The following is a 19,890-nucleotide window of genomic DNA, read 5'->3' on the forward strand; positions in this document are numbered from 1 at the left end:
AATTTTATTTTCAAAAATTTAATCAATAAATTTTTTAAATTCAATTTGGTGTAATTCTTGGTGCATCTTTATTTCAATTTGAATAAAAACCAGAGCAGATGCAGAAGAAGATATTGTCTTGTTTTCAACTTTTAAAAACGTCAAAGTCAAAACTAAAGTTTAAAAAAGTAAAGAAAAAAAAAAGGCATAAAATTCATAAAGAAGTGACAAAAATTAAATGAAAAAGAAATTTTCAGTGTTTATATATAAAAAGATTTCAAGTTTTGATAGATATATATATATATATATATATATATATATATATATATATATATATATATATATATATATATATATATATATATATATATATATATATATATATATATATATATATATATATATATATATATATATATATATAATTGACTCAGCTGAAGAATCAGTTTAGTCTAAAAGTTATTTGTCAATTAAATAATATTTTAATTTATATTAATTTATATTTTGAATCTCAGAGCTCTCCTTAAATTGATCATGAAATAAGTTTTTCTTTTTTTTTATAGTGATATGAAAGATAAGAATAAGAAGATAGGAATGAAAGATAGCCAAGATGACATTTCAATAAAGTACAAATAGGAAAGCAAGTAAGCAAAACATGTGAACCATGACAAGGTATATCTATTAAACCTATTCAGTTATGTACAGGGAATTCTACCTGTAAAAGTCATTGAAAACTTAAAGGAATGAGATCTTATTGTTACCAAAGTTTTGATAAAAATGGCTTTTAATACTAGAATGTAAAACAGAGTGACAACTCTTCTTAAGAAATACAAATCTATGAAAACCCTCTGGCTTGCATGCTGTTATCAAGTTTTATTTAAGAATAAATCTTTGGGTTTATTTTATTCTAAAAGTAGACAACATCTAATGTTAAAATAGATTTTTTTTAATTTTCAAAAGAAATGACTTTACTAAAAAAAATTATTTTCAAAACTTCCAATAGCTCTCTTGATCTTTAAAATTCATTTTTCAAAAATTACAATTTAAGCATCATGCACAAGAACTTGCATCATTATAAGAACCAGCCTAAATATGACAGCAATATTCTGTACAAGGATAAATACAAGATTTAACCTTGTTGTTCCATAGAAAAAAGTTATTTATCAAATAAAACTGCAAAACTGATTCAATAACTTTAAAAAACTTTTATAGATGCACCATAAGAAAAGAGCAAAAGTATTCTATATGTCAGGAAATAACTTTAGCTACAAAAGCTGGAGTGATTGGGATGACTAACAATGGATTAGCCTGTTTCTCTAGCATGAAAAAAAGAATGAGGTCATTAGGTTCAGAGATAAATTAGCGAAAAAGGTTTTTTGCAAGTAGTACCACTTTATTCTTTGGAGAGGTAATAGGATCAGACCCCCATGTATGAGAGATGATATATTTGAATTGCTTTAATTAATGACAATAAAATTAATGTTAAAAGTTTTCCAAAAGTCTCTAAAACCTAACATCTGAGAAACTTTAGAAGCACAAATGGCAACAGCTTTAGACTTACCTATTTAAACATTAAGGTCATCAACTTATAACAGCCATCTTCTGAGGCTCACATACACTTTCATTTAATACAATAAACTTAAACTATTTTAAAAATAGATTTCCTTTGCTTTTTTGGTATAAATAATTATTCAATTTCAAAATAAATTTCAAAATCAAAGAAAAACTTTACCTTTAAAATCAATCCTAAACTTTTCACCCGTGAATGCACCATCTGTAGAATACTTTATAGTTAATTGATTGGAATGAGACAATATCCTCCGTGGAGTAATAGATGCTCCACAATAAACACCTATTACTGAATTTTTGTCTCTAACTTCTAAGTTTCCTTTTCCACAATCACTTTTGTAACCAAGTTTAAATTGAGACATGTCTAGTGAAACAGTCTCTCCTATATCGCCCTGTATATTCCATACGCATTCAACAGGACCATTTTGAGTATCTGGATAGGAGGGACTAAATATTGATCCAGTTTCTTCAGTTAATGTTTGCCCGCAATCTTTAATAAATATTAATACATGTTAAAAAATTAAAAAAAAAATAAAACATTTTATATTTCTCATTTTTATCATTTCTACAAATTTAGAAGAAAAAAAAAAATTAGATGATCTCCTTACAATATCTGGAAAAGTCACATTTGGATGCTAATTCATCAACATGCTCAGCAGTAATTGCTGAATCATAAATTTTAAACTCATCAATTTGTCCGTCCAAAAACCTAACACCTTTATGTTGCCCAATTCCAACATGTTCAGACCAGTCCTTTGAGATTAGGCCCTGTCCTTTACCACGAACCTGTTCAGTACCATTGATATATATAATTGTAGCACCAGTCTTTGAATCATACGTTGCAGCAATATGATTCCATTCATGCGACTTTATAAGTTTTTGTTCTAATAAAAATAGCACATTATTTCATTTAAAGTTTTAAATTTATGATATACATTTAAATATATATATATAAATATGTATATATATATATATATATATATATATATATATATATATATATATATATATATATATATATATATATATATATATATACACATATATATATATATACATATATATATATATATGTATATATATATATATATATATATATATATATATATATATATGTATATATATAAATATATATATATATCATCTATTATATAATGCCACTTTTAATGGCCTTAAACTTTGCACTAGTTTGAGACTTTATTAAAATTCAATTTAATAAACCCAAAAATGGAGATTGACAGTCATTATGTGAAAATGAAATTCTAGACATCATATTTTTTAAACTTACATAATCAAAAAAAGAAGCCCCTTTAATGCAATTTTTAGAGAAGCTATAAATATAAATGTATATAATTAAATACAAGCTGTAACTCTTTTAAAAAATTAAAGCTGAATGAAAAAAAAAGTTTAAAGTTCAAGATAAAAGGGAACTGGAAACTAACTGGAAACTTTTAAATAATATTATAATTGTTTCAGGATAAATGATAATATAGGTAAAAATGATGGAACTATCCATCAAAAAATTAAACTTATTCTAGAAGGATCTCTTTATTGAATACTAAGACATAATGTATATAACACCTACCTGTAATTAAGTTAAAAATTTCACTTTCAGTTTCATTTCTGTGAAACCATCTGACATCACCACCAACAATTTCAAAATGAAACTGCCCTAAATTGTGCTTTGAGTTTCTGCCAACTGTATCAAAAATTGAATGAACACCATCAACACGATTTAACTGTATCCAAAGAGCAATAGAAATAGCTTTACGTGGATGAACTTTCATCACACTTCCATCAATGACAATATCAGAGCCTATTGGAATTTGCACCGCATGCCTACATGAGCTGTGAGTGTCAAATATTTTTGCACCGCCATGTAAAAATCCGTTGTTGCCAAATGATGATTTATCTAGTGCTATAAGTTCATCCATTTTTTCAAAATCAAGATCTACTACGAGTCCAAAATGAACAGAAGGGATGGTAGATCGCAAAACAGAGTTATCAAGTCCTTAAAGGTATAAATAATTAAGAGTTCAAAAAATAATAACAAAAACTAAAATAAAAATATTACATTTTAATATTATTATTTTATTATTATATATATTAATATTATTACAGCAATATTATTGTTATTAATAAGCAGATTTTTTATTTTCATTGACAACAACAGTTAACGACTAATATGATTTCGTTTAAAGTAAATAATTGAATTTCTTTTACTTTAAAAATCGCAATTCAAATTACAAAGCAATAAGTGTTTGTTTACACAATTTTTTCGCTTATTTGCTTTATTCATTTTTTTTTTGTTTTTTTTTTCTAGTTTTTTTTTGTTTGTTTTTTCATTTTTTTCCTTACATCAACTTACTTAAATAAAGAGAACATGTGAGGAGTGTGCATACAATGACTGATCTAAATAGGTAGAACATGTGAGGAGTGTCCATACATGGACTGACTTAAATAGTTAGAACATGTGCCAGTTAGAACAAATCCCTCAGTCGATATATGTGTCCATATATCGACTGAGGGATTTGGTTTGGGCAGGCAATCGTAATCCAACCAAAAGTATAATTTAAAAATCTAAAAGTAAAATATTATTAAACTGCCATTAACAAAGTAGTAGTAGCAGCAGCAGCAGAAGCAGCAGCAGTAGTAGTAGTAGTAGTAGTAGTAGTAGTAGTAGTAGTAGTAGTAGTAGTAGTAGTAGTAGTAGACTCATCTTCAACTTTACAGGGTGGTTGACTAATTTTACAACAGTGCCATGTATGTTACAGCAAATAACATAGATGCCACTGACCAAGTATATTTTTCTGATAAGTGATAATAACTCTCTTAAGGCAGTTAGCAAGGATCAGCTATCTGGGAGACAGATGATGAAATCCATTTTTTTTTTGTGACATTGTGTGGTTTTGAAGAAGATTTTAACAACTGGATGACCTTCCAAGAGTTAATCTATTTTGCACAGTTTAGAAGTATTTTTATCATGATACTATCATTAAAAGAGAAACTGCAAAAAGCTTGTTGTTGGTGTTACAGGGTTCCCACTATTAAAACTGGGGCTAAAATTAAAGATTTTAAGGAGATTTAAGGAGATATTTTCTTAATATCTAAGGAGATTCGGTCGCGAACAACAAATTTTTGGCGGAAAAAGTAAGGAGAATTAAGGAGAAAACAATTATATTAAATCAAAACAATTATATTATATTAAAATGTATATATATATATATATATATATATATATATATATATATATATATATATATATATATATATATATATATACATATATACATATATACATATATACATATATACATATATACATATATATATATATATATATATATATATATATATATATATATATATATATATATATATATATATATATATATATGTATATATGTATATATGTATATGTATATATATATATATATATATATATATAAATATATATATATATATATATATATATATATATATATATATATATATATATATATATATATATATATATATATATATATATATGTATATATGTATATATATGTAATTTTCTTGAAAGTAACAAGCTTCATCAACAGTTTGTCAAAAAAATAATCACACTTTTCTGTGACATATATATATATATATATATATATATTTATATATATATATATATATATATATATATATATATATATATATATATATATATATATATATATATATATATATATATATAAAACGAAAGTATAGGATTTTAACTCATCAAAGAAGTAACTTTATGCTTCTCTATGGATAAGTATAATCCATTTGCTTTAATAAAATTTCCTAGATGATAAAAAAAAAGAAAGTAAGGAGAAATTAAGGAGAGCAGTTAAATTTTAACTTTTTTTAAGGTTATTTAAGGACTTTTAAGGAGTTTTTTTTTTTAAGGACATTTAAGGTTTTTAAAGAGGAGCGGGAACCCTGTGTTAAGTTATTTAAAAGACATTTGGTTTATTAAAATCTCCCTATTTTTTCTAGCCAATAAAAGCAACTTTAAAGCTGCGACTGAATACATTGTTCAATTTGTGGCTTAGTAATTAACTTAAAGATTGCTAAAAAAAAAAGACTTAAGTTTTCAATTTCAGCAAAAATGATGCTGTTTTTAAGATTTAGCCACAAGTTTAATAAACAAGAGATAAAATAAAAGAAAGCTTGTTAAAAAATAAATGTAATAAATAAAAGCAATTTTTTTTTTAGCAACTGAAACACAAATAAATCGCTAATGAATTTAATTAAAAATATTTATTGAATTTTTTTATTTAGTTTTGAAACATAGACTTTAACTTATAGAACATTTAATTTATGGAAGAAACTTTGAAGTTTTAGTCATTAAGTATTATTATGCTTATTTTTATTGTTATTTATTTTAGTAAACTTATCTATGTCAGTTTAATTATGTCAGAATCAGAAAGTGTTAAAGATTTAATATGTATATATATATATATATATATATATATATATATATATATATATATATATATATATATATATATATATATATATATATATATATATATATATATATATATTCCTACTCTGTATTAAGTTGGCATATACTAATATAGTTGCTCACTAATTGATTTTTGATATGCTAACTATAATAAAATCAAAGTCAGTTGATGAATGTACTCAAGCCCACAATAACTATTTAAAATATATAGATTATTTTACAAAAATATTTAAAATTTTGCAGTATCATTACAGATGTTTATGCTCAATTTTGCAACACAAAGATTTGGTACAAATATCATTTATATCAAATAGCACACATACAAAAGATTTAAAAACATTTTCTATAGTATAAGTTATCATTAACCATTACCTTGCACTCCAGCATTAAACATCTCGACTCTCATACAAGGAGAGTCACCTTCCCATTGTATAGGTTTAAACCTAACATATCGTGCAATTACAGGATTTTTAAGTGTTCGAAATGTTATATCTTTTTCATCTTCATTACCCATAAATATCTAACAAAGTGTTATAATACTTATTAGCACTAATGTTGCGCAACTTTGAAACATTATATAAACATTAAAACAGCCATAATGCTAATTTTTTTTTTTTTTACTATATAACCAATTGGATTATTGTACAAATTAATATTGAATAATTTTAAATGATCTACAATTCTTTATTTCTCTTTAAACAAGCAGATTTAAAAATTGTTAAATCATTTTTTTTTTGAACTTTTTCAAATTATATAAATTTTGTTGTTAATAATTGAAAGTTATTAGTTTAAACTAACGCATATACAACTTTTGCAAAAAAAAAACCTTTGATACACCCTCCTCACCTTTGCTACACCCTCCTCACTGTATGGATCCCATTTGACACCATCATCACTATAATGTACTTTAAACTTTTTCACCCATTTTCTGACATTGTCATCCCCTTGAATTGCAAGTCTGCAAAACATTGTGCGCTTTCTTAAGTCAACTTGTAGAAATGGCTGCATATTTTCCATTTTACTATTCGCTGAAGAACACCATGACCCTGAATATTCTGAAAAATCAAAAAATTTTGTTTTAAATTAAGTATAATTATTATTACAAACATGACTGTTTTAAAATAAATTAGTAAATTCTTTTTCTCCTATTAAAATAAAAAGGTAAACAACCATTTAAAACTATCTTGTAAAAAACTTTAAAAAAAAAAAAGAGTTAAAAATGTACCCTCTCCATTTTCTTTCAGTAACAATCTTGCTTTTGAAGGTGGAAAATTTTCCATAGAGGATGATGCACTAAACTGGAAGTCTTTAATTAAAGCGGGCTGACTTATTCCAATTGGATTTACACAGCCTGTATTTTTTTTAAAAAAACATCACATTTTTTAAATTTATTAAATAATTAATAAGTGCATAAAAGATTCATCTCACTTTTATGAGACACTTTATAAAAAATCTGTATTATATATTTTTTTATCAATAGTTTGAGTCAGTCATATTATCAGAAGATAGCGTTGTTAGTAATCTTGTTAAATAATAAGTAACTGATATGTACCGAAATTAATGTTCTAACTGCATATTGTAATGTAATTTGAAATTAAATGTTAACAGTAACACCCTGTTGTAAACATATTGTAATGTAAATTGAAATTTAAGGTTAATAGTATACACTCTGTTGTAAACATCTTTGTGTGTTTGCATAACAATAAAAGGTACAGTGACTTTGTAACCATATGTTGCTGTTATTAATGTCAGACAGTAATATGTTAAAGCGTTTCTTGTTTTCTTAACTTGGTATTTTTTATTAAAAAAAAGTTTAATTACCTAGAAAATTTTGTTTATCTACTAAAACTGAAAATAAATAAATTTATGTGAAATTATAAAGAAGTATTTAACTGCAAAAATAGCTTTTATGTCAATAAATATTTTAACGTTTTAGATAATAGCAATATGATTAAGTAAACCTCATTTAAGATTCTCGCACTGTTACCTGAATTTAAAATGTCATAATTTTTATTATGATCATTTGATATTGCAGTTTGGAATCCTAAATGTTGAGCATCAAGCATCATGTATTCATCAGTGTCATCTGTTTCAGATGTCACATTATGTATGTTTCCAAATTTTAAAATTGATGAATTACTAGGATTAAAATTATTTGGAAAACTAAAAGGATCTAAAGGGCCTAACAGCCTTTGGACTTCTGACTTTTGAAAATTTTCAGGAATCAGCTTTTCAATATTTTCTGATGGTCTGGGAACCATATCGCGATTGTTAATACTACTAAACCTACTTTTTAAGATGTTAGATTTTACATTTGAATTTTTTAAGATGGTAGATTTTACATTTGAATTTTCAGTAATAAACTTTGGTTCTTTTTTATCAGTATCACTAACAACACTTTCTTCTGTATGAGATATAGAAGGAATATGATGGTATAATGAGTGTCCTGTGATCTTACGTTGCTGAAGAAGAACTTGATAAGTTTTTTTTGGTGTATATAGACGTGTGAGTGTTGCATTTGATGTTTGTGCTTGCGTATGTTTTGAAGCGTTAAACAAACCTTTCTGTAGAACTGGTAAATCTTGTAGTTGATTCTTAGAAGAAAATGGAATATCGATAACACTATCTTTTGCAGCCATGGTTTGATCATCTAATTTTCTAAGCTCATCAGGACTGGGGATAATATCTTTTTCTTCAACTGCTAAATCTGTATCAGTAGGAAAATCTCTCAAAGGTTGCACATCTGATATTATTCCTTTTCTGTTATTAAAATTTTGGCTACCATAATTACTGGATTGAACTGCTTTTTGCACTATTTCATTTTGGACTGGTGGTATTATAAGATTATCTTTTTTTTCTGAAAGATTATTTGATTTTGTCAAATTATTCAGAAATGGCTGATGCTGATCTTCATTAAAACTAGAAAATGCAGTTGAATCAATATTCATCCTTTTATTTACATTACTTTCTCCCAAAAGATTACTTGAGTTGGATAGACTTTCTTGTATAACAAAATTAGCTGTGGATAAATCTTTATTGTAGTTATTTGTAAGTGGTGGATAAGTGAACGAATACAACATTTTTTCCCCATTTGATAATGTTTCTGGGTGAATGTAAGAATTGATTAAAGCAGGATTTTGAGATGGTACTTCTTTTGAAACAAAACTTGGCATTGAATAAGAAACTTCATTCGAACTAGGATTAACAACTAATAACTTTTTAGGTGGGTTTTGTTGATTTGTAGAAAAACCATAAACATTAAATGGTTTTGAATATGAGACTAGTTTAAAATTAGGGTTAAGTGAAGTGAGAGTAGAAAAATATGGTTTTTTTGTTAATTGTTTTTTAGTTAAAAGTTCAGTTTGATTGTTGTATAAAAACATATTCTGGAACACAGCATGTTTACCAGCATCTATTTGTGCTTTTCGTTTTTCTCTCCTTTTTTTATGTTTCCTATGAAGTTGTTTATTTTCTTTATGCACATTAGTAGTCCTATGTGATTGAATAATAAATGTTCTATTCCCTACAAACTTATTTTTCAATGGAATTTGCAGTGAATTATTACTTATTTGATAACCATTTTTCTTTGTACTATGATCTAAAAAAATTAAAAATATTTATAAAGATTTTTCTACAAATGAGCATACAATAATTTAGTTTAAAAGGAATACGGTAATTTAGTTTCAAATAATAACATACCAAATATATAGAAAATATGCTGCAGAAACATTGCAGCTATGCTACATACTGTGTATATACATGTGAAAATTTAAAAAAAGTTTATAACAATGAGGTTGATATGTTCTTTTTACAAAATTGAATTATGCCAAATTTAAAAAAACCTTGTGCAATAAGATTTTTATACTTTTTTTTGTAATTGATTTTATATGTAACTTATACGTAATATTATTTAAAGGTATATATTTCTTTTCTATTAAAAATATAACTGCATTATTATTATTTTACAATGTTTAATTCTATTAGTTATTGCATACTTGAAATAATACGTTAAATATAAAATTAAACTCAAAAAATGTTTAGAGTGGTACAATTGTTTAAATGTCTCAATCAAACACATTTAAATTTTTATTTTGACTACTATAATTTATAAAATTTATTAAAAAATTTTTAAATAAACTAATTAAAACATTCATACATATTTTATAACAGACATTTATACGTGAAACTTGGGTAAAACGTACTTTAAAAAAACTTCTAGAGTAAAAAAATTATCAAAACTAATACAAATTTACTTGAAAATAATTATAATTGAAACTGGGATTTTATTGTTATATGAAAATTGTTTGTTGGTAATTAAACATTATTCAGATATAATAAAAGTTTTAGTTCAAAGCTTCAATTATTAAATACAAGTTTCTTAAAAAAATTTAAAGAAAAACATTTATAAATTTGTATTTACCTTGTAACAATAATAATGCAAAAAAAGTGAACTATAGATCAAAATGACCTTGTCTTATATTGTATTACTTCAAATCCAATCATTTGCTATCATTTTTGAGGCTCTGCATTTGCAAAACCCTATTTTATCCTAATACCCTATTTTACCTTAGTTTCCCCTATATTATAATAACAATATTAATAACATTGATACATTTGTAATGGCAAACTTTAGTAATGTTACCTTTTTTTTGAATTGTTTCTTGGCAGCATTTTAAACACTTGCTTACAATTATGTAACAAGTACAATGTTAAGAGTAGATTGCTTACAAATATGTTTAAGGTAGATTGGGATTGGATAAAGATGAAGTTGTTAATTAAAATTAAATATTTATAATCAAATTAAGAAATTATTTATAAATATTTAGGAAACCACTAAAAAAGTTTATTAATAAACTTTTTTAGTGGTTTCCTAAATATGACCAAGCCTGTAAAAGTAATTACTTTAGACCTGGTAAAAGAAGCCTGATAAAGAATAAAAGTTATAAAAATTTCAAACAAATAAATGAAACAAGTTAACAAATTTTAAAATACAAAACTTCATGTAGATTGATTGTTTTAATTTCAAATGGATTCTAAATTTAAAACTTAAATATATAAATACTAAAGTTACTCTAATTTTATCGTCTAATAACTTTAGTGCAGATTGCAACTTCAGCACTACTATATGCTATTTTAAAGGTTGTTGTAGATATGCAAACTGCTCTAACTTTATTATTGGACATGCTTGGCATGCATATGTTACATCTGGGTATGCATACTTAGTATGCATGCATTTTAATTCTTAAAACTATTCAAATTAACATTCGTCTTTACACAGTTTAATGTTTTAATGTGTTCATTGATCAAAAATAGATGAATATGCACACTTAGTATCAACCCATACACAAAGGATTTTTATTACTTACATCTATCATGCTTTTTTCTTTTTGGCGATGACTGAGCATGTATTTTAAAAATTGTGTAATCTGCATTTCCATCTCTTTTAAGCATACATCTTTTGTCAGTATTGTGGAGGCAAAGAATACCATAGCATTGTTTTCCATCAAACAAGCCAAAGTCATATATATCCTCTTTACAAGAAAGCTTTTTGCAAAGAGCTAAATTGTCAGATTCCCCTAATTTTTTAATGTTTGGTTGATTTATTCCAGACTTTAAATAATAACCACTAATAATGTTTGTAATTCGGCAGCTACTTTTAACATCACCTAAAGAGAGAAAAAAAATCTTGAGAGCAAAGCAAAACATGAGAAAAAAAAGAAACACTTTCAAGTTCCTTATTTTTTTATATTATTTATCAATAAATTAAATGTTACTTTAATAAAGTCTATGTTTTATACAAATAAAAAATATAAACTTAGATAAAGTTTTTCTATGTTTATTTTTCACATTCTCTACATGTTTAAATCCACTTGAATATAAAGTAGATCTAATTTAATTAATGATATAAATATAACTAGGGTTAGGTCTATTGTAATTGTAATGAAAACAATAACAGTAACAATAATTATTGTTATTGTATTAACTTAATTTAGAAACAATAACAATACTTGTGATTTTCAACTATTGTATTTCTGTAATACAATAACAATAAATATTGTATTTCAATTCATCTTTATAAAACAATAACAATATCTGAAAAAAAAATGTATTGTAATGACCCAATACAATAACAATAAATATTGTATTGTAATTCGTCTTTGTAATACAATAACAATATATTGTTATTGTAATAAAAGACATTAACATTTTTATTTAAGAAGAACTATTATGTTTAACTGTTTGTTTATATTTTAAGTTCCTTTGCAGCATTAAAACCAAGAGGAAAAAATAAAAGGGCTGAACAAAATAATTTATGAATGTTATTTTTCATAATAGTAAGGCTATCATCAGACAGGCAATATTTTGCGGCCATTTAGAGCTTAGAAATACATAACAAGAAAGGTGATGCAAAATCTAAATATGTAAAAAATAAAATATGCAATATATTGCAAATCCATAAATAAAAAATAGCAAAAATAATAGTAAGTTCATCAGAGATGAAAATAAATACATTAAAATACGTTAGCTTTTCTACTTTAATGTAAAGTAATACACTACAATAATTATTGTATTGTTTTCATCAAAACAATACAATAATTATTGTAATTGTTTTTCATCACAGCAATACAATACCAAAATAAATTTTTTTTATTGTTTCTGTAATGTTACAATACAATATTATTGCATTGTAATGTGTAATTGTATTGAATTTTTACAAATACAATAGTCCTAACCCTAAATATAACTCTTACATTCACGTATAAACTTAATGATATAAACATAACTCTTATATTTACATATAAACTTAATGATACAAATGTAACACTATCATATTTACATATTTTATTCTATTCACTCACTATTTATAACTTACTTTACTCTATATGGTCATTAAATCAACTATCATTTATCTCTCTTTACAGGAGAACACATTAACATCTTGATTTAATTTGTTCTCTTTAGTATTCTAATGCATTAACTTCTTAATTTTTTTTTCCTAAAGTTTTTCTGCTGCATTTTTTATAAGTGAGCAGTAAAGTATTAGGCTTTTCCAAAAAAAGGATTTGAATACTATATTTTTTTTAAATTGTATAGAAACAAATTACATAAGATTTTCTGGAGAGAAAAACTTTATATTTAAGATCTGAAATAATTTAAATCCATGTTTATTTTTTTTGATAGTGTTTTAAAGTTTTTGTTTGCTGTTATTCCAACTGTTTGTTTATTCTAGGGTCATTTCGGATAAAGCGAGCCGGTCGCCTAAATATTGCAATTTTACGAAATCAAATTATGCTTTCGATTTATAACAATTTATTTAATATTAGTTATTCATTTTAAAGTCTAATGAATATTTTAAAAACAGTTGCTAAGCAATTATTTTCGCGGTGGTATAATTATAATCATTCGAGTAGTAACAAAACGTTTTTTCGCTTTAAGACCTTATATTTTGTTTAGCTTCAATTAAGAAAAGTGAGTATTTCATATTTGACACTATTTATAGTAAATATGATTGTAATATTAGTAATATGAGAAACTATTTCAAAAAATACAGTGTTGATATGTATTTGAGCGATGATAAAGTTTTTTAATCGAATTTTCAACCTGGCTCGGTTTTGCATAACTGTTAGATAAACCGAGCCAAGGGCATTCAGGTAAACCGAGCCATTGGATTCTCAGCCCAAAATGTTGTCAAATATTGAAAATTCTTGTTTGCCACTGCGATCGAGTATTGAACAGCCACCTGTACCTAATGCAGCTATGAATTTGCAGTTGATTTCTGTGACCGAATCCGTTGACATAATTAATCTGAAAGAAATGCAATTGCCAGATATTTCAAATAGTTCTAGTGCTAAACTTGTTGATACAGCTAATAAAGATAATATTAATGCATCTAATTCTAATACTCGCCTAGATAAGCAGCATGAGCAACATGTCAATACTGATATTGCTGGTAGTACTTGTTTACCTATCACTGATGAAAATGTAATTGTGTCAATTGAACAAGCAGACCTCGATGTGTCTTTCGAAAACTTGATGCCAGTGCCACACAGAGATCGACCACAAAGCAGTCGGCCACGTAAGAAACCACCATCTTATGAATTGACATCAGAAGAAAATGTAGCATTTATTCAAGAAAGAACCAAACCAATCACAAAAAAAGCAGCTAAAGAGAAAGAGACCAGCAAAGAAAAGAAACAGAAGAAAACTGTTAAACAGAAGGTTATAAAGAAAAAGAAAGAATCCAAAAAAGAAATGAAACAAAAAGAAGAGGACATTTGCAAATATTGTGGGTTTGCATATGGTGAAGCAACTGATCCTCTCATTGATGATGAATGGATTGAGTGTGACGCTTGCCGTGATTGGTTACATGAGAGCTGTATCGAAATAACCGTGCGTGGACAACTACGTGCTGATTGTGTTCAAACAACAACTAAGTAAATTAACTCTAGTTAAGACTTGATATTTTGCATTTTGTACTGCATCATTTATCTGCAGCTTTAGCAGTATTATTTTTATTAGACTAGTCGCTGACATTTTTATATTGCTTTCGTTCTATAAATTTTTTGCATTGTATGCATTTGAGGTTAATGTTTGCAAACTTTTAATACCAGTTTACTATATCGTAGGTAATAAAGTTAATATTAATATAGTAAATATTATTTGTAATAATACTTCCAATTTTGTAAATTTTTGTCTGAAATAAAAGCTAAATGGCTCACTTTAGAATAATCATATAAGCTATTGGCTCGCTTTACCAATAATGGTGGCTCACTTTATAAATTTGTTAATATAAAGCGAGCCTCTCCTATGTATCATATATAGTTTACTTGGCTCACTTTATATTAGTGTGGCTCACTTTACATTATATCATAGTTTCGGTATCTGTTATAGAGTTTTCTAGTACAAGAAGTATTAAGATATCTCACATAGTTATTAATACACACTGATTTTAGTTTTATTGGCTCGCTTTATCCGAAATGACCCTACTTAACATTTTCAATGTCTGTACTCTTCAAAAATACTCAAATACATATATTATAAATGGTATACACAACCTTACAAAGTTACAATAGAACACAAACTTTTAAAAAAAATTTCGCTGAAGCCACCAAAAGTTTTATTAGAAGATTACATTGAAAATGTATGCATTTCTAACAACAGTATGGCAATACTTACAGGCCAAGCCAAACAAATGCTGACCTTTCAATTATGAATGGTGACCTATCTACTCTAATTAGATTTTAAACAACTGAGGGCATTATACAGAAAAGTAAAAGTAAATTTTACTCCAGCAGTTACATTCAAGACACTTCAACATTCAGTTACTTCAAGAGTTACATTCGTGAGCTGCAATAAATTGTTAAAAAAATGTTTTATTTCTGGATGAATAGAATGTTTAAACACTAAAATTAAAACACCAAATTTAGACACTAAAAGTTAAGTTTAAGTTTTTATTTTAAGTTTGTTTGTTTTGTAACAATTTTTGTAATAAATGTAGGTTTACAAATCCAATTGAATATATTTTATATTAACTGAATATCTAAGTTTTATGTACACTCTATACTTGTGCAATTCATATCTTAAGCAAATTTAAGTTTTCATGCTTGTATTTGTTGCTTAATTTTCTCACTATCTAAAAATCATATTACATATCTTATTGTTGGTCAAGAGTTGAAGAAACAGTTTGGTATCTAAACAAGATTGAAATTGTTCATCAAAAATTGATACTACTAGATCATATTATACTTATAAGTACATCAGAGTTAGGTAAAAAACTTATGATATAGAAACAACTGTCAAATTTTATTGTTATTTTTTAATATTTCAAAGCTTGTACAATCAGTTTCATTAAGATTCTAAACTGCAAGTTTAAAAAAAAAACTGAAAAAAAACCACACCCATAACAAAAAAAGTGTTAAGTACTAATTTTATTTAATTGTTATTAAGCACTATTTTATTAACAGTATAACTTCAAATGAAGAAAAACAGGTAGGTATTATACTAGTGAGAGGTAGTATTATACTAGTGAGTGAACACTATGTAAAATCTATTCTTTTCTACTACAGTTTTCCTCTTTTTTTAAAAGCAGATATTAAGCCATGTGTTTGAGCAAGTATGCTAAGACATTAATTTTACTGTTATAATAAGAAGTAACCTTTGATTTTGAGAAAGTTGAGGCTAAATCTTGTAGCCATACATCCACAACCTATTTACAAACCAATATATTTTTACAGTTTAAAAATGTTTTGTAATGTAATACTTGCTCTTCAAACTTATTCAAAAGTTACCACCTCTTAATATGAATGATATCATTTACTTTTTTAAAAAAAGGACAAATAGCTATTGTAAAAAAATTATTCTACTTTTAAATTCTTTTAGTTATTATTAACTACTGAGTTCTTTCTTAAAAATTAAACATTAACATACAGTTCTTACTTGATTTTAGATATAAGGCTCATAAAACGAATGGTTAATACAGACACAGAATTAAGTTTTATTACTAGAGATATGGCTTATATTGTAAAACTTTAATTGAGCATATGTGTTATAGGTTAGTAAAGTTAGAAGAACGAATACATTTATGCTATGTTTGGAGAGTTTTTCGATGTAATGTTAAAACTATGTTTTAACATTACATTGAAAAAACCCCCACTCACGAGTTTGTCGAGACATTTGTAACTAAAACATTTTTCTTAAAAACTGCTAATCTCTTCGTTTATTTTAATTGTGAAAAAGATTCGTCTTAATTAGTTACTATTTTTTACTTTCGTCTTAAAGTAGTTTTTTTTTTATAACTAATTTGTTACTAAAAAAAAAAAGAAGTTATAATTCGCAAAGTCTCATTTATTTTATTTAAACTTATTAAAGTGCAACTTTAAAAAAGTATAAACTGAAACGAAACTTAACGTTAAAAAAATCTATATTTGAGACGTATTTTAACTACGTCTCATATCTAAATTTTGTTACGTTACACTACGTTTTTTTTTTGTCAATAACACTTCACAAGTTTTTATTTACCCACAAGCAAAAATGAATATAAAATGTCAACCTTTCTTATGTTACCTATTATCTTCTTTCAATGAATGTTAAACAAAATTGCTTAAGCCAATTATGTGTAGTTCGCACTTTTTGTTTTCTGTTTTCACTATCTAATCTCTCTTTTTGTCTAGAATCTTTTAATATGTCGTGGCATTTTAGGGTGGAATGCAAGAAGTGAACTTGAGTCAAGTTCGACTTGAACTTTACATTGTGAATAGCGGTAGAGTACCTTTGGAGGGGAAAACCCATACTCTGCCTCTATTGGTTACAATGTAAAGTTCAAGTCGAACTTGACTCAAGTTTGCTTCTTGCATTCCACCTTAATACTCTCTCTCACTATTTATATGTATATAGCTCTTTCTCTCTATTTTTATATATAAGTGCGGTAGAGGTGTATTGGTAAAGCGCTCGCTTTATAAGCGAGAAGTTCTGAGTTCGATCCCCACCACGTCCCTGGTAAGTTCTGCGCTCAATTTGTTTCTCTGCGCAGCGGCCTTGTTCGTCAAGGTTCGTGTTTCAGAGTTATAGAGTTGAGAAAGGGTTATAACCACTATTAAGTAGCCTCCTCATCTGTAGTGGCCTTGAGGAGGTGAATAACAACACAAAAAAAAGTCTCTCTCTTAATGTATGTATGTATATATATGAAAAAACAATTTATTAGAAGGATACCATAGGCTACAATGTTACGTGTAACTAGGTCAAAATGTTACGTGTTGTTACGTAACATTTTTCACGAAGCGTTACGTTACAATGTTACGTCTCGATTACGTAAAAATAACGGATATTTTGCACGTAACATAACGAATCCCATTTAAGTTACAATACGTAACGTAACTTTAAAATGTAATTGGGGAACATTTATAAGTTTCACAAAGTTTGACTGGAACCTATTTCATAATTGAATTAATTGTTTAAAATGTTTGCCACCGAATGCCAAATCAGTTCAGAGTAGTATAACAGTCTACATTACAAGAAAAGTAGATGTCAGTGAAAATGGATTATCTAATGACTAAAAAATTAGTTTTATTATCAAATGTATGGAAACTATATAAAAAACTATATATAAACAGAGATTGTTTAAATTTATCACTTGATTATTGTTTGCAGTGACTATATATTTTTTCTCATTATCTTTAAAATTAAGAAAAAAAGAGGCATGCAAGAAGTCACTTTGCAATATATTTCTGATGAGATTCGATTTATTAAGATAACTTGAACATGTTAAAGAAATATAGTGCTATAATATCAGACGTAGTTTTTAAAATTGCTTGTTCATAACACCATAAAAGAATCTTGTAAACAACACACTTCCCTTCAATTTCAAACACATTTTATCAACAATGATACTTTACTGATCGACTAAAGTTAATCAATAAAATTATTTGTGAACTAATTGATTGACCAATAGAGGTTATTATAAAGTAGTTAATACAAACATGAACATAGGGATTGAAACAACGAAATGTTCATACATTGCTTGAGGGTTGTGGTTAGGACAGCATTTAGTCATCGTGTTCAAGCCTGCCCAACTTTTTGTACGTTTTTCAGTTTTTGGTTTTTTTCAGGATTTAGATTTTAAATAATTAAAAATCATTAACTATATTGGAAATTGTTGTTTTTTATTCTTTATTTAAATTGTGTTATTTAAATACGATAGTATTTAAAATAAATTGGAATGAGATTTTGAGCATTCAAAGTTAAACATTAAAATTTGGTAAATTAGTTAAAAACAATGCCAAGTTCGCATAGTTTTTTATATCTTCCGTACATTATGCCCACTTCCCCTTGCTCATCCACTCAAATACGTTTTTGAGTGGATGAGGAAGGGGAAGTAAAACGTTTGTCGTTAGGGATGTAAAACATTTGAGTTTAAGAGGAAGTAAAACGTTTGAGTAAACTGGTTTAAGTAAAACGTCTTTAACTGTTTTGTTCAAGACTCAAACATTGCGATACATTTTACCAAAGCCGTAAATATGTTTTTCTGTAACCAACAAAAAAAATGCATTCTATCAAACGCATGTATCATGCACATGTATAAAAAGTATCCCTTATAACATTTTAAAGTTACGTTACGTCTCAATCGGCTATAATTGGTAACAAGGATACACTCTCTATTTATTAATTTAATATTTAGTAAATAAACTTGAAAATGTAGTGAATGTTTGTTCATCATTGCCTTATTGCTAAATACTTTTGTTTTATTTTTATTGTAAAATAGCTTCGTCTCAATTGGTTACTTTGTCACGAAAAAAAAAAAAGTCTCAATTCGCAAAGTTACGTCTCAAATTTTTTTTTTTAATTTTTGAAAGTGTAACCAATTGAGACGTAACGTATCGTAACTAAATCTAGATTTGAGTTGTAACTAAAATACGTCTCAAAGGTAGATTTTTTTAACGTTACGTTACGTCTCAATTGTTTAACCTTTAAAAAAAAAAAAAAAAAAGACGTGATAAAGCGTCAAAATATTTATATTTGTGACGTATTGTGACGTCAAAATATTTATATTGTGACGTACAATATTGTGTGTCATTAGGTCAAAATGTTACGTGTTGTTACGTAATATTTTGCACGTAGCATTACAGTGCTACGCATTGTTACGTTACTATGTTACGTCTCGGTTACGTAAAAATAATGAACATTTTGCGCGTAACGTTACGTTGCAGTGTTGCGTATTGTTACGTAAAATGTTACGTCTCGGTTACGTAAAAATAACGGACATTTTGCACGTAAAGTAACGAATCTCGTTTACGTTACAATACGTAACGTAATTTTAAAATGTTAAAGGGGTATAATATCAACATATATTTGGGAAAATTGATTAG

The 19,890-nt window shown here is 26.3% G+C and overlaps 1 protein-coding gene across 25 annotated transcripts in view; it reads right to left on the bottom strand.

Annotated features, from left to right (window-relative positions):
* LOC100203833 (uncharacterized) overlaps positions 1-19,890 on the bottom strand; it is a 76,102-nt gene that overhangs the window by 48,505 nt on the left and 7,707 nt on the right. For 9 of the 25 annotated variants that reach the window (XM_065788617.1, XM_065788610.1, XM_065788604.1 and 6 more), the window contains exons 2-9: positions 11,395-11,694; positions 8,016-9,626; positions 7,254-7,379; positions 6,875-7,083; positions 6,401-6,548; positions 3,134-3,559; positions 2,157-2,432; positions 1,712-2,038 (exon numbers count right to left, since the gene is read on the bottom strand). In XM_065788617.1, the coding sequence (XP_065644689.1) occupies positions 1,712-2,038; positions 2,157-2,432; positions 3,134-3,559; positions 6,401-6,548; positions 6,875-7,083; positions 7,254-7,379; positions 8,016-9,626; positions 11,395-11,694 (3,423 nt within the window). Of the gene's footprint in view, positions 1-1,711; positions 2,039-2,156; positions 2,433-3,133; positions 3,560-6,400; positions 6,549-6,874; positions 7,084-7,253; positions 7,380-8,015; positions 9,627-11,394; positions 11,695-12,902; positions 13,352-19,890 lie in introns of those variants that run through there. The other 16 variants (XM_065788623.1, XM_065788619.1, XM_065788620.1 and 13 more) reach the window with 6 other exon arrangements.

Source organism: Hydra vulgaris, chromosome 01 (genome assembly GCF_038396675.1).
Source record: "Hydra vulgaris chromosome 01, alternate assembly HydraT2T_AEP".
Taxonomy (NCBI): Eukaryota; Metazoa; Cnidaria; class Hydrozoa; order Anthoathecata; family Hydridae; genus Hydra; species Hydra vulgaris.